Source organism: Trachypithecus francoisi, unplaced genomic scaffold, assembly GCF_009764315.1.
Source record: "Trachypithecus francoisi isolate TF-2019V2 unplaced genomic scaffold, Tfra_2.0 Lachesis_group11, whole genome shotgun sequence".
NCBI lineage: Eukaryota > Metazoa > Chordata > Mammalia > Primates > Cercopithecidae > Trachypithecus > Trachypithecus francoisi.
Window position 1 is genome coordinate 125,943,081 of NW_022681456.1, and position 15,772 is coordinate 125,958,852.

At 40.4% G+C, this 15,772-nt stretch overlaps 1 protein-coding gene across 1 annotated transcript in view; it reads left to right on the forward strand.

The window, feature by feature from the left end:
- VWF (von Willebrand factor) overlaps positions 1-15,772 on the forward strand; it is a 176,814-nt gene that overhangs the window by 120,439 nt on the left and 40,603 nt on the right. The window contains exons 35-38 of the mRNA XM_033223122.1: positions 8,135-8,355; positions 9,793-9,985; positions 10,196-10,537; positions 12,337-12,536. Of these exons, the coding sequence (XP_033079013.1) occupies positions 8,135-8,355; positions 9,793-9,985; positions 10,196-10,537; positions 12,337-12,536 (956 nt within the window). The remainder of the gene's footprint in view (positions 1-8,134; positions 8,356-9,792; positions 9,986-10,195; positions 10,538-12,336; positions 12,537-15,772) is intronic.

Genomic DNA, 15,772 nt, shown 5'->3' on the forward strand with positions numbered 1-15,772 from the left:
TTTTTCAACATCTGTGGAGATAATCTCTTGTTTTTTTTTCTATGAATATATTGATATGGTATATTGTTTGAAGGAATTTCCTAATGTTGATCCCACTTGGCTGTGGTTTGTTATTTTCATAATGTGGTGTTGGATTCTGTTTGGCAATATTTTATTTAGTACATTGGTTTTGACATTCATAGCATTTTTGGTCTGTAATTTTAAAACTTTATTTTAATTTTCAGTAATATAAATATAAAATTTATCCTTTTAACTATTCTTAAGTATATATGCAGTGACATTAAGAAAATCCACATTGTGATGCAGCCATCACCACCATCCATTGCCAGAGCTTTTTCATCTTGTAAAACTGAAATGCTTTCTTCATTAGACAATGATACCCCATTTCCCTCTTCCTCCAGCCCCTGGCAACAACCATTTTGCTTTCTGTCTCTGTGAATGAGACTACTCTAAGCACCTCTTTTGAGTGGAATTACACATTTTTCCTATTGGGACTGGCTTATTCCGCTTAGCATAATGTCTTCAAGGTTCATCCATGTTGTCATCCTTTGTGTTTGGTTGGTTTTTTTTTTTTTTGTAGTGAAACATTTAACTCCCTTTTCCTTTCTTTTCTGTGTATTCTATAGCTATTTTCTTTATGGTTACCATGGGGATTACATTTAACATCCTAAAGTTATAACGCTGTACTTTGAATTTATACCAGCTCAACTTCGGTAACAGACAAAACTCTGCTCTTATGCAGCTGTATCCCCACACACTTTCAGTTATTGATGTCATAAAATCACATCTTTATACGTTGTGCTTTCAAAAACATAGACATATATATATATTTTAATGCATTATTCTCTTTTTTTTTTTTTTTTTTGAGACGGAGTCTCGCGCTGTCACCCAGGCTGGAGTGCTGTGGCCGGATCTCAGCTCACTGCAAGCTCCGCCTCCCGGGTTCACGCCATTCTCCTGCCTCAGCCTCCCGAGTAGCTGGGACTACAGGCGCCCGCCACCTCGCCCGGCTAGTTTTTTGTAGTTTTTAGTAGAGACGGGGTTTCACCGTGTTAGTCAGGATGGTCTCGATCTCCTGACCTCGTGATCCGCCCGTCTCGGCCTCCCAAAGTGCTAGGATTACAGGCTTGAGCCACCGCGCCCGGCCATTATTCTCTTAAATCATGTAGAAAACAAAAAGTGAAGTCACAAACTAAGATTACAATAATATCCAGAACTTTTTGGGTTCCTTTTTATGATTTCAATTTCTTTATTGAAATGTCCATTCTGTTCATCATTTTCTTGATTTTGTCTACGTCTTCTTTTAGCTCTTTGATAATTGAGACAGTTGTTTTAAAGTCTTTCTTTAGTAAGTCTACCATCTTTCTGTTGATTTACTACATGAGGCAGATTCTGCCAATGCTGTTGTTGTCTAGGTGGGGAGACAGATTTTTGATGTTTTTTACTCCACCATCTTCTCCCTGTCTCCCACCCTGTTTTTTTTTTTTTTTTTTTTTTTGTGGCGGGGGGAATACTGTCTTGATCTGGTTTAGATATCGGTGTTAAAACTGGTTTCATTAATAGCTTTGAGACGTTTTCTCTAATTTTCAGTACTGTGGAACAATTTATGGAGCTTCAGGACTATCAGATCTTTGGAAGTTTAGGAAAATTTCCTTGTGAAATCATTTGGGGTTGGTATTTTGTTTTTTATTTATTTATTTTTTTTGGTGGAGTAACTTTATTTAATTCCTACTAACTTAGTCTAATTCTTCCATGTAAATTGGTATGCTTAAGATTTGTCTTTTTTCTACAGGAATTAATTTTTTTAATCTCCATTTTCCTAGAAATGTATCCATTTCATCTAGATTTTCACATTTATTCTATAGAGGTCTTCAAAGTAGTCTTTTTTTTAATTAAAATTTTATTTTTTGTTCATATATCTTCTAGGGTACAAGTAAAATTTTCACAGTAATCTTTTATAATATTAAAAATTCTGTTTAAATAATGATTTTCCTTTGTCATTTCTTAATTTATATACATGTCTATTATCTTTTTTCTTGATCAAATTAACTCATGATTTGTCTTTCTGGATTTTTTTAAAAATCAGGATTTCAATTTATTAATTATGTTCATTGTTTTTATATTCTCTGCCTTATTGATTTCTGCTTTTATTCTTGCTATTTTATGATTTCTTTCCTTGAATTTTCTTTTTGTTTACCTTTTGTGCTTTTCTATTTAATTGGAACTGGGAATTTCATTCATTTTAATTGTTTTGTTTTTATTGACAGGAATGTTTACTGTTAGGAATTTTCCTAGGACCACTTTATATGTATCCCAGTGAGTCTGATATGCAGTATATTTATTATCATTATTTTTAAAAAAAATTCTGTACTATTGGTTTTTATTGCCCCCTTTACCCAGGATTTATATCATAAATTAAAAAAATTTCCAAGTGTAAAGATCTTTTTAAACAATAATTAAAAAGTTCTTAATCTTACTATACTCTAACAAGAGTATTTGTAATAGTTCTACTTTGTGGAATTTACTGTTATTTTCTTCGTGATCCAATACATGATCAATTTTTGTGAAGTGTATTCTGTATTATCAGGGTGTAGAGTTTGAGATCCCTTGCTCTCTTCCTGCCCCTGCTCCATGAGAATTACATATTTTGATTTTAATGTTTATGTCTTCTATAGTCTTACTTACCTTTCCCCCATTTTATCTATCTGGTTCTGAAAGGGAAGTGTAAAAGTATCCTGTTACTAGTTTGTCTACCAGTGTCTCCTTGCTTCTCCGATAGTTTTTGCTCTATGAAGATGGTTGCTGTGTTGTCTGGTGCGTATTCACAGCTGTTGTGGCTTCATTGTGAATTACACTGTTCAGAATGCTCTTATTAGTCACATTTAAGCTTTTTTTTGGCCAGAATTTTACTTTGTCTGATACCAGAATCTGCATCCCTGTTTTCTTATTGTTTGATACCGTTTGCCTGTCCCTTTACTTTAGCCTTTCTGAAGTTTAGTTATATAGCATATAGTTGGGTCTTGCGTTTGAGCTGAATTGAAACCTTTTCGTTTTAGTAGACAGGTTAAGCCCATTCTCACTTATTGCCATCTTGTGTTTGATCTTCCTTCATCATCATATTTTATAATTGTTATTTATTTTTTCATTTATAAATGTGGTGATATGTCAAGTATTTGGTGTCTAGGAAGGTTTATGCTTTTGTTCCTGTCATTACCTAGGAAGTTATACCTTTCTAAAATGTCTTCAGGCCCATATTTTTAAATCTAATCATTCATTTATCAGTTTGCCCGTTTTTAATAGCATTCAACTTCTCCCTATGGCTATACAACAATCAATGAGGTTGTTCTAAGTTTTCTTATTCCCTCCCCTCTCCTCCCATTGTCGAGTTCCATTATTTCTACTTTGTCACAGCATATAACATTTGCACATTGGTCTTCCATTCTTCCTTTTTTTTTAGTTTTAAATCTATGACTATATAAATAAAAATGCTCACTTTAGTTGTTTTGATAACATTTCCTAGTCATCTCTTAGTTGGAGGAAACATTCTCTAGTAGATTTCTTTTTTCTCTTTTTTGAGACAGAGTCTTGCTATGTCGCCCAGGTTGGAGTGCAGTGGCATGATCTCTGCTCACTGCAAGCTCCACCTCCCCGGTTCATGCCATTCTCCTATCTCAGCCTCCTGAATAGCTGCGACTACGGGTGCCTGCCACCACACCTGGTTAAATTTTTGTATTTTTTTTTTTTTTTTTAGTACAGACGGGGTTGCACCATATTAGCCAGGATGGTCTCCATCTCCTGACCTTGTGATCTGCCCGCCCCGGCCTCCCAAAGTACTGGGATTACAGGCGTGAGCCACTGCACCCGGCCCTCTAGTAGATTTCTTAAGAAGGGCTTATGGGTACAGAATTCCATTAATTCCTATGTATTTAAAACTGTTTTTCTATAGTACTGATGCTAGAAGGCACCTTGGCCGAATACAGAATTCTTATTTTTTTTTTTTTTTTTTTTTTTTGTTGAGACGAAGTCTTGCTCTGTCGCCCAGGCTGGAGTGCAGTGGCCGGATCTCAGCTCACTGCAAGCTCCGCCTCCCGGGTTTACGCCATTCTCTCGCCTCAGCCTCCCGAGTAGCTGGGACTACAGGCGCCCGCCATCTCGCCCGGCTAATTTTTTGTATTTTTTTAGTAGAGACGGGGTTTCACCGTGTTAGCCAGGATGGTCTCGATCTCCTGACCTCGTGATCCGCCCGTCTCGGCCTCCCAAAGTGCTGGGATTACAGGCTTGAGCCACCGCGCCCGGCCCAGAATTCTTGATTCACACTTTCTTTCACTAAATTCCTGAAAAATGCTGCTCCATTGTTGCCTTGCTTTGCATATTGCTTTTGAACAATTCTGATACCAATATAATTCTTTCGTCCTTGTACATTTGATCTGTTTTTCTGAAGGCCTGGAAAATTTTTTCTTTATGTTTGAAGTCTGATAGTGTCCTGTAATATGTCTCAGAGTTGACTGTTTGGGATTACTTTTCCCAGACATCTGGCTCATGACTCCCATACATAGATTTTGTTCTTTTTTGATTTCTAGAATGTTTTCGTGAGTTACATTCTTTAAGTGTTAGTTCTGTTTCGTTGTTTTGTTTTCTCTTTTAAGACTCCATTTTTCCTCCTGTCTTACATTTTCATTAGTGTCTCTTTGACCTTTATACTTCCTTCATTAACTCATTTTCATTCTCTTGATTTTTTTTTTGCTTTTCTCTGATGCTCTTTATTAAATTTTTATTTTGATGTCATCTTCCTTGCGTCCTTATAATTTAGTCTTTATTTCAAAGTTGACTTTGCACTTTTATTACCCACCCCACTAAGTTCACTAAGTTCTATTTTTATTCTTGTCTTTGTTCATTTCTCTTCTTAGTTTTTGAAATTCTGATTCAAGGTGGTTTTCATTTTTTCAGATGTTCGAGTGTATTTAATTTAGTTTGAGTATTGTCTCATAGGTTTTTTCTATGTCATAGCATTTTGTTTTTTGTTTTTTCCTTTGTGGAATTTTCATTAGATGAGGAGTGTTGGGTCTCATTTTCTGATCTTTTAAAGAAACTTTTATATACTTGCTTAATCTTCTGTTCATTTTGTGAATTTTGGGTTTTACAAGATTTCTGGTTCAGTGACCCTCCCTTCTATCAGTATAGAAAAGTCATTTCCTTCGTGGTGTGTGTGTGTACATGTAGATACTGAATGGTTGCGTAGCTTCTGATTTTTCAGATTTTTCTGGACCCTGACTTTCCCATTGGCTTTATTTTTATGTCTCCAGTCACTTTCCAAGTACCTTTCCATTTCTTTTTGCTCCCAGCCCCTTCGAAACTATGCTTTTCAGGTTGTCACTATTATGTGTGTTTTTAGCACCTGCTCTGGTCTGTCAGGATACTTTAAAATATTTTTGCCCTTAGGATGGGCTTTTCTTTCTGATGGTGGTGGTGATTATATAGAAATTTTAGGCTTGCTGCCCACTCTCTTCTTCTCTCTTCAGTTTTCCTTGGATTGTCCTTGCTCATGACAAAGGCTAACAGCTAGGGCATGAGAGATTTTTGCTGGGTGAGATTTGGTGTTTTTTATTTTTTACTTTACTTACAGCTATTTTAAAGATTGGGTATTTTTGGCCAGGTGCAGTGGCTCACGCCTGTAAGCCCAGCACTTTGAGAGGCCAGGTCAGGCTGATCACGAGGTCAGGAGTTCGACACCAGCCTGGCCAACATGGTGAAACCCCATCTCTACTAAAAATACAAAAGTTAGCCAGGCATGGTGGCGCATGCCTGTAATTCCAGCTACTTGGCAGGCTGAGGCGGGAGAATCGCTTGAACCTGGGGAGGCGGAGGTTGCAGTGAGCCGAGATCGCGCCATTGCACTCCAGCCTGGGTGACAGAGTGAAACTCCTCTCGGAGAAAATAAATAAATAAAAATAAACAAACAAATAAATAAATAAAGTGTAGGTATTTTCTTGGTTTCTAGTTATGCTGAAGGCATGCTTTTTTTCATAGTAATTTAATTTGTTCTTACTTTTCTGCATTGTGTTCAGAGGATGTATATCTCCCTACATATTTCTTTGCCTTGTGGTTTATTTTATTCTCATGACCATTGGAGCTGGCTCCTTGACTTGACAATATTAATAGCTGGAGTATTAGGGCCCACTTTGGCTACCTGGATGTCTTTTTGAACATTTGACATTTTGCTAACAATTCACTTTAGTATCTGACATCATTACATTTTGACAGTCAGCCAAAAGTTTTAATATAATATTCAATCACAAATATTTGTATTGTCACTTGGAAAGATAATGGGTAAGAAGATGTTGAAGAAAAGGAGAGAGATGAGATAAAATGATTTCAGGAGATATTTATGAGTGATATACTTTACTCTGTGATAATATTTTATAACTGCATTAACATTTTATTATATAACTCTAATGTATTAATTTTCAATTGGTTCGGCCTAACTTTCTCTATGTCCTGAACATTTGAATGTGCTTATATATATGGTTCATTAAAACTAATCACTAAACTGGAGTATAATGTGATGGTTTGTTGGGAGGTAATTTGGTATTCTGGAGATGGAAGGACCTCAAGTTTTAATATACCTACAACACAGCAATTTACAAGCTATTGAATTTATTTTGTTGCTTATTTGTGAAGATTTGGAGATCTGTTTGTTAAACATGCACATGTGAGTCATGCACTATTAGGTAGGCATTTCATCTATATTGCAACTAATTCTCACAATAATACTAAAAGGTATCGATTATAGGCCTATTATGCAGAGGAGCTAGGAGAGGATCAGTGAAGTTAAGTAACTGATCCAAGGTCACAGTGCAAGCAAGTGAAACAGAAGCCAACCCCTAGTTTCTATGGCTGTAAAGTACCCATTACACAGTCACAGTTCATCTTAGGGTGGGCAGAGCCATTCTCACTAACTTGCCTTATATGAGCTAAAACCGTTTGTTTGCCTTGTGATTTATTTCATCCTTATGGCAGTTGGGCTGACTCCTTGATGTGACAGTATCAACAGCTGCTTGTTCAGGATCACTTGCAGCATGGATGTTAGTAAGCCAGTAGCATTCAGTACTATCACTTGGAAATGACTGACTGTTCAAGGACATAGGGGATTTTGAGTAGAACTTCTGGGGAGGCTGCTTAGCTCTGATGGTGCTTCCAGACCCATCATTTGTCAGTGGATGTGCTGCTTGCCAGTCACCCCCATAGGGAGAGGTTGGCTCAGGCTTGGTTATGAGTGAGGGACATTAGTGGGACCTCCCTACTCCACCGAATCTGTGTCTCAGCTCTTGGGCATGTATTCAGCTGCCGTTGTAGATGTGGTCATGGTTTGTCTGGAAAGCTTATCTCCAACTTTATTTAGGTCCAAGGTTAGCTTTCAAATCATTTATGGCGGTGGTGCTTTCAATGTGAGGATTTTTACCAAGTCATCTTATGTAGGTGCAAAATGATTAGTATTCACCAATAATGTTTTAATAGGAACCTTGAGAATTTGCCACTTATGTGAATGACTCAGGGTCAAATGAGGGAGCATTGAGACCCAACTATTTTTTTTTTTTTTTTTTTGGCTCTGGAAATATTTCTCCTGTGCAATCTCTTAAGGGACTAAGTCAACATGGTCACTTGTATCATTGCCTTAGTCACTTGGCAGTTGAAAGGACACGTGTGTTTAGGTGAATTTTTTTTAATGAGATCATGAGCTCATAGCTTGCTTAGCTTTTCTTAATTTCAACAAGTCATAACACCCCTGGAACTTAACTTTGTTTTCTGGGCCAAGGCATCTCTGTAGAATGGATTATTCACACTGTACATTTACATTTTTTAGAAGTGTGGTTCTATAATTTGCCACATTTTATGTAACATTCTCCAGGAAAACATTTAATAGCCAAGTGTTACTTACCTAAACCTCTCTACCTCTCAGAGCCTCCGTTTCCTAATTAGTAAAAAAGGAAGAAATTGGTCTATATGACCTCAAAGGGTGTGTTCTGGTCTCTACTATATTTATCTGTGTGCAACTTGGTCACACCTGCCTGTCTGCATGTAGTAGGCATGGGAGTTTGGATAATGTCACATCCATCCTCTGCTTCTCCCCGTCCAGGCGTGTGCACAGGCAGCTCCACTCGGCACATCGTGACCTTTGATGGGCAGAATTTCAAGCTGACTGGCAGCTGTTCTTACGTCCTATTTCAAAACAAGGAGCAGGACCTGGAGGTGATTCTCCATAATGGTGCCTGCAGCCCTGCATCAAGGCAGGGCTGCATGAAATCCATCGAGGTGAAGCACAGTGCCCTCTCTGTCGAGCTGCACAGTGACATGGAGGTGAGAAGTACTTTCTGTGGATCCCATGGCAAGGCAATAGAGTGTCAGGGAAACCACATGGACCAGGTGGCAGCTGGTTTTAGTTGGTGCTCTTGTTAGGAGCTCTGCCTCCTGCTTAACTAGAGGAGAGGAGTACCACTTTCTTAGAGGGGTTTATTGCCATCCCCTTGTCTTGGCCTGATTTCATGTTGTTCTGGGCTCAGATTTGCAAGACGGAATCACTTTTAGATAGCATAAAATTGTGAATTTAGTGCCAGTTTCTGGCACTGGTAGAGAATTGGAATTGGCATCAGGATTGTTTACCCGGGAGGTATTATGAGTCCAATGCCTAAACCCTGTAAGCTTTCCAAGGGAAACATTTAGGGCCTAAATTAGGTCCTTTGAAAATATTTAAGGCCTACATAAAGCGCTGGCCTCCAAAATTTGAAAACTGCAAAACTGAGATATATATATATATAAAATATATATATATATATATATATATTATATATATATTTTATATATATATGATTAAATGCTCACAAAAGGTTACATTACGCCAACTTCTTATTCGTGTAGAGATCATAAATATTTCATTGTGTGAAAACAACTTGTAGGCTAGATTTTCTCACTTTGCAAGAATTCCTGAATTTGAACAATAATTGCAGAAAAATCTTAGCTAGTCATATATCAAGTAACTCATAGCCAAAAATTAAAAAATCAAGATGATAAAAAATCCTTCCAAAAATTTTATAGCAAAATTATATTCATCACGGAATGTGAGTACATTTTAATGTGTTTGATATGATGTATGGTGGGGGCTGCCCAAGAAAGAGCTTCTAGTGGCACACATGCACAAACAAAAGACTTAAAGTGGTCCCATTAAGACACTGGTGTCCAATCTTTTGGCTTCCCTGGGCCACACTGGAAGAAGAATTGTCCTGGGCCACACATAAAATGCGTTAACACAACGACAGCTGATGAGCTAAAAAAAGTTTCGTGCATATTTTTCGTGATATCCACCACACAGAGAAGCAAAAACATCCTTGCATTCAAAGGGCTGGACACGGCTACTGGATGCTCCTGGAGATGCTGCTCTGACGAGTTGGCAATAAGGCGACTTTCCCAGCCTGTCTTAAAGGCATTGCCCTTCCCTCTTGAGTCGCATACACTCAAGGTTCCTATCTCTAGGCTTTCAGGTTCTTGGTGCATGGCCACCCGTACAGTATTTAACAGTCTGTCTTCTGGTCAAGCTCCGCAAAGTCAAGCTCTGTTTTCTAGTTAAGTTCTTCTTTATCTTAGAAGAGCTGCTGAGAGATATCAACGTTCGTGCGTAGTGTTGCGGTTGAGTGTGATGAACGTGCAGGGACTCTCAGTAACTTCACTAAAATCCCAAGGGTGAAGTTGTAGGATTCCTCATTGCTGGGACTACCAATGAGCTCTTTCTTCTTTGTGCAGGTGACGGTGAATGGGAGACTGGTCTCTGTTCCTTATGTGGGTGGGAACATGGAAGTCAACGTTTATGGTGCCATCATGCATGAGATCAGATTCAACCATCTTGGCCACATCTTCACGTTCACTCCTCAAAACAATGAGTTCCAACTGCAACTCAGCCCCAAGACTTTTGCTTCAAAGACGTATGGTCTCTGTGGTAAGAACATTTTCTCAACTCCTCTTTTCCTCCTGCTATACGTTTGTAAACCTTACTTGCTCTACTCTGAGGCTCTTGGATGCTGATATTTCAGGGTCTTAGTAGCAAGGGTCAGATTCTGGTGAGGATGAAGAAAGGCCCGTCTCTGACATCAATGTTTTTGTACCTAGGGCCTCTCAGTTTATCTTTTCATTTGGTTTGTTTCTGTAGGGATCTGTGATGAGAATGGAGCCAATGACTTCATGCTGAGGGATGGTACAGTCACCACAGACTGGAAAGCACTTGTTCAGGAATGGACTGTGCAGCGGCCAGGGCAGACATGCCGGCCCATTCTGGAAGAGCAGTGTCTTGTCCCCAACAGCTCCCAGTGCCAGGTCCTCCTCTCAGCACTGTTTGCTGAATGCCACAAGGTCCTGGCTCCAGCCACATTCTATGCCATCTGCCAGCAGGACAGTTGCCACCGGGAGCAAGTGTGTGAGGTGATCGCCTCGTATGCCCACCTCTGTCGGACCAATGGGGTCTGCGTTGACTGGAGGACACCTGATTTCTGTGGTGAGTCTCTCCAAGTTACCTCTAAAAATCCTGGAGACCAACTAACTGGGCTTGCGCAGCCTCTCTGTGCCCCAGATTCTTTATCTGGCTAATAAGGCTGAAAATCCCTGTATTTCGTATGACCTGGGATTCCAGTTAGGATCAAGTAAGATCGAAGAGAGATACATATATATGTATGTGTATGTATATGTGTATATATGTGTATGTATAGGTGTGTATATATGTATATGTGTATATATACACACACACTCTGCATGTAGACTTTTTATGTAAATTAATGCCTGATCCTTTCCATTAGTATTTCTACAATTCAGACAAATGCAATTTTAATGTGTTAGACACATATAGGCATCTGTAAAGTGCTGTGTAACCAGTCACATTGAATTTGAAATTCCACCAAGCTTAAAGTGTAGTCCACGCCTGAGCAGGATTTTGAAGTGTGAGTAGAATCATTTGGTTGCCAAGAATCTCCTTAATTATAAACACTGCAGGATTGCTAGTGCACAAAGCCCCTCCCCAAGGTCAGCTTCCCTACCTGGACTTGGCATTTATTTAAAGTACAGGGGAAACTGAAGTGAATCGGATATGGCTCCTGTCCCTCGGGGTGCTGGAGTGAAAAGAAGACTGAACTTGAAATCCTCAGTTGTCAAATATAATCGTCAACTATTTTTTTTTTTGAGGGAAATCAGTATGTACATGCACGTTGGAGCCTCAGAGTTTATCATCATAGAACTGTCAGCAGCTCTGAGCTGGGTCTGGAGGACTTGGGCATCCTAGTCCCAGCTCAGCTGGTGGATGGACTGTTCTCTTAGTCTTTCTGGCCCTCAGTGTCTGCATCCTAGAATGACATAGTTGGCCTGGATAACCTGTAGGTTCCTTTGGCTTCTGACTTTCTGAGGCCATGTGGATGATACTGCCTCCTCCCAATCAGCCTGCAAATCAAGCGGCAAATGTTAGTTTCTAAGTTACTGGAAGCACTTTCTCTGCGTACTGATTTCTTTGTGTACCTCCTGGTTATTTACTGTGCACACAGAGGGAAATCTTTGGTGCTCCAAATCCTTGGAAACTGCCTCCATCTCCTGCCTGCCTTGGTGCCTTGAGAATGTGAGGAAGTTGTTGAGCAAATCAGAACGAGGGAAGTGAATCACCTTGTAGCTTCTTTCCCAAGGCCGTTCTTCATAGATGTGGATTCCTAATTTACAGATGCTTTTGAAGCTTAAAATACATCTGTATTCAAAAAAGGACCACAAAACCATACAAGTTCGCATCATTTGGTAGGACTAGATTTGGCTGCAAGTAGCAGAGAATTAAAATTTTCTGTTGTATAGCTGATTGGAGGCAGTGGCTCCAGCTGATTCTGGGCCTCAAACTGGATTCTATCTCTTTGCTCTGTCTTCAGTTAGGTGTGGTCTTTTTCTTCATGGTCTAAGATGGAGCTCTAGCCATCACATTCATGCTCCAAGCAGGAAGCTGAGGGAAGGAGGAAAGAGGGGCAAGGAGCATGCATAGCTGTTTTTTTAAAATGGACCCCTGGAGGCTGCCATGGGATACTATACTTTCTCTTACAGTTCACTGCACTTAGCTGCAAGAAAGGTTGGGAAATATAGTCCTCATTCTGATGGTCATATGTCCAGCCTAAAGTTCTGTTTCTATGGAAGATGGGGAGGATGAAGATGGGTGGAAAATAGCCATCTCTGCCCTGGCAAGTGTGTCTGATGATTAACCATGTTGAATCAGCTGTGCCCGTTTCACTCTGGCTGGTGAGGGCCTTTGTGAGTGACTTCCTTCTCTGTCTACAGCTATGTCATGCCCACCATCCCTGGTCTACAACCCCTGTGAGCGTGGCTGTCCCCGGCACTGCGATGGCAACGTGAGCTCCTGTGGGGACCATCCCTCGGAAGGCTGTTTCTGTCCTCCAAATAAAGTCATGTTGGAAGGCAGCTGTGTCCCTGAAGAGGCCTGCACTCAGTGCATTGGTGAGGATGGAGTCCAGCACCAGGTAGGAGCTTGGGCCTTTCACCTCCCATGGGGCTGCTTCCCTCTTGGGTCAAAAGGGAGAAGTGTTCGCCAAAGATTGGCCTCTTCCAACTGTGGCAGCAGGGTTGACTCTTTATGGGGATCATTAGGGACAGGGAGGCAGTATTGTGTAATGGCTCTGCGTTCAGATAGCTCTTGGTTCAAATCCTGTATCTGTCATTTATTATCTGAGAGATTAAATATCCAAGTGTTCTTACCACATTATTACTGTTACTGTGATTACTATTGTCTTTATTATTGTAGTCATTTAAGCAGAATGATATAGGAACCCAGGAGGGAAAGGGAAAAGAATATTTTGTGTGATAATGTCTGCCATTGTTAAGAGAGATTGTGTACCTTGATTGTGCTAAACACAATACGTTCATTATCTCAGTGTTTTTCAAAGGTGTATTAACAGTTACTTGTGGTCAAGTGAGTTTAAAGAACACTAGCTAATCATAGTTAAACAGGTTTCTTTATTGCAGAACTCTTTTAGAGTTTTTAAGATGCTACTGTACCTTGCAGATATTTAAGAGAGTTTTTGTTTCTCAAACTTACTTGATCATGGAGAGTGTGTGTGTGTGTGTGTGTGTGTGTGTGTGTGTATGTGTGTGTATGTATTCCTTGGGACTGGGATTCCACAGAGTACACTAGTGTATCCTGTATCACTCATAAATACAAAAATCCTATGAAGAAACTAAGACCTAAAGAGCTTAGCAAGTTGCCTGTGGACACAATTTATAAGTAATGGAGTTGGTCTCAGAATTTGAAGCTCTCTGTGACACCAAAGATCTGGCTCTTTCCACAATATGGAATGGCCCTTTTGCTGCATCTTTATTGGGCTGATTTGCTTGTGAGTCATTGAGTCATCAATTTTTTTTTTTTAAGCTCTTTAGGAGGTATTGAATATATTTTGAAAGGATATTTACCAAACTCCTCTGTCTTGGCCTAAAATGGCTGTCATCTCTCTTCAAAGTTGACTCTGTGTATATTTGTAGGATCTGGGGCAGCGTGTGTCTGTGCACATGTGAACGTGCACATGTGAATGTGTGCAGTGGCCCTGTCCTGTACCCTTGGCCCCAGTGATACTACAGACCATGGTAGAGGTAGAAGCATATTTGGCTTCTAGGAAAGGAGAATGTGTTCTGTGATCATGGGCTGCACTTAAGACCTAACGTCTTCATCGCCAGGGAGGACCATTCTTGCTAAGTGGACCGAGTAGAGTGACTTACCACTATGTTCAACCACGAATAGGAGAACTCATGGTAAATGTAGCTAACCAGCCTGCAGAATAACGAAAACAACATTTCAGTAACTACACTATTCTGTCCCTGATGTTGTAAGCCAGGATAGGGACCATTTTATATGATTCTCCCCGAAGTTGTGTAGGGTCATAATTGCACATCCTATTGAATGGATAAGACTGAGGCTCCATGCCATGAGGTGAGAAAGCTGGGATTTATGTTCATAGCATCAGTCATAGTGTCCTAGCCCTGCCATTGACCTCATTGGAACTGTGAGCAGAACTCTGGGCTGAGTCGTGTTCACTGGGACATGGGTATCCATTGGGGCCATTACTTGTAGTCACTTACAGTGATCTCATGTGCTCTAGTTTAGTTGTTGGGCTTTATCCTAGTGGATCCAATCTGTCCTCACTGTGGAATAGATGAGCTAAAGTCCTACTCTACTGCCGTATTTCAACCTGCCAAGTTAAGTAATTGCCTGTTCTGTGATGTTCCCTAAATGAGCTGACAAAACCTTACACTTCTCTTCCTGATTTGTATAGCTCCTGAGCTCCTGCAGGGCTTGAATGATGTTGACCAATTTACATATGTGGCTAGCAACCTGTGGTAATTTCAGACTGGTTTTACTAGTAGTGGCAAAATGCTCGCTCTCAGAAGGAGACAGAAATGATCTTTTCCTTGGTGTTCTGTGATGAGAAGTGAGCTCAAGTTTGCAGCGTTTCTGGCTGCATGAGTGTCAAATGTCTGCAAGGTCCTGAGAGAAGGAGGCTTGTGAACTTTATCTTAGTGTCTCCAAACTCCTGCCCTTTGCTTCTCCTCTCCGGCCCTATTTTCCCGTTTCACTGCCCGCCTCATCTTCCGTCTAACACATTAGAATATGTATTCCAGTTGTGTAAAGGGTCCATCCAAATATTTCGGATGTAGAAACTGTCTTATAAATGTATTTTAAAGTCAGGTGAAATAAAATTGGTTAATTGAAAACTTTGAAAAGAACACAGCCACTTTTAGTGATTTCAGAAAATATAGTTTAAATGGATGAAAACGAACATCATATCCAGCCATGTGCATTTTCAACTTTGACTTTCAAAGCAGAGAAAGAATAAGAACCTAGTACGAAGAACATTTCCGTTAAATAAACTTTTTTTTTTAAACTGAAAAATGAAGCCCAGAAAACCTTTTATTCAGGGAATAAACTAGGGTATAAAACTATTGTAGTAATTTCAGAAGAGCAAAATATTCACTAGTTTCCATAGATCTTGTTTATTTTACAAAACAGTGTCTAAAGAGGTAAGCCTTTGCAGCAGGCTCAGAAGGGACCAAGAACCTGCACTGGCTGTCCTTGGCTCAGGGGAGCTGCTGGTGGTGGTGGGTGCTATACCGGCAGGCACAAGCTTAGCAGGAACCATGTCCATGGCCCAGAAGCCTCCTTCCCTCTCCCTTAGTCTCTGCTGTCCCTAGCTGGGCTCAGTGTTTGCATTTCATTTGCATCCCTCATCAAATTGGCTGGTGGTGGGTGGTGCATGATGAATTGCTTGCGTCCTCCTTTGACCTTGTGCCTTGAAAATGTCGGTTTTCCCCACCGTATTCTCTGCAGGCCGCTCTTTTGTCACCTTGATTCAGACGTTAACTCCTGCTGGCTCTCATACCTGTCATGGCCTGGTGGTATTCACGCCGGGCCCTGGAACCTGGCGATGGCAACAGGCCTGCCTGCAGTTGGCCTGGGGTTGTGCAGCAGCACCATCTGCCGGCCGCATTGCCGCATAGCCTGGCCAGGCCTGGAGAGCCGCTACACTTGCTTTTAGAAGCTTAACCTTAGCATGTTTTTTAAATTTTTAATTTCTCTTCTTTCCCCTGCCTTGGGTGGGTCTTAAGCTTCCTGGGAAATGACAATCCCTGGCAAAGGAGGACAGACACCTGCTTTGGGTCATCTGTTGTGTGCTACCCATTCTCAGGATAGTAGGCAAATTGTGGGATT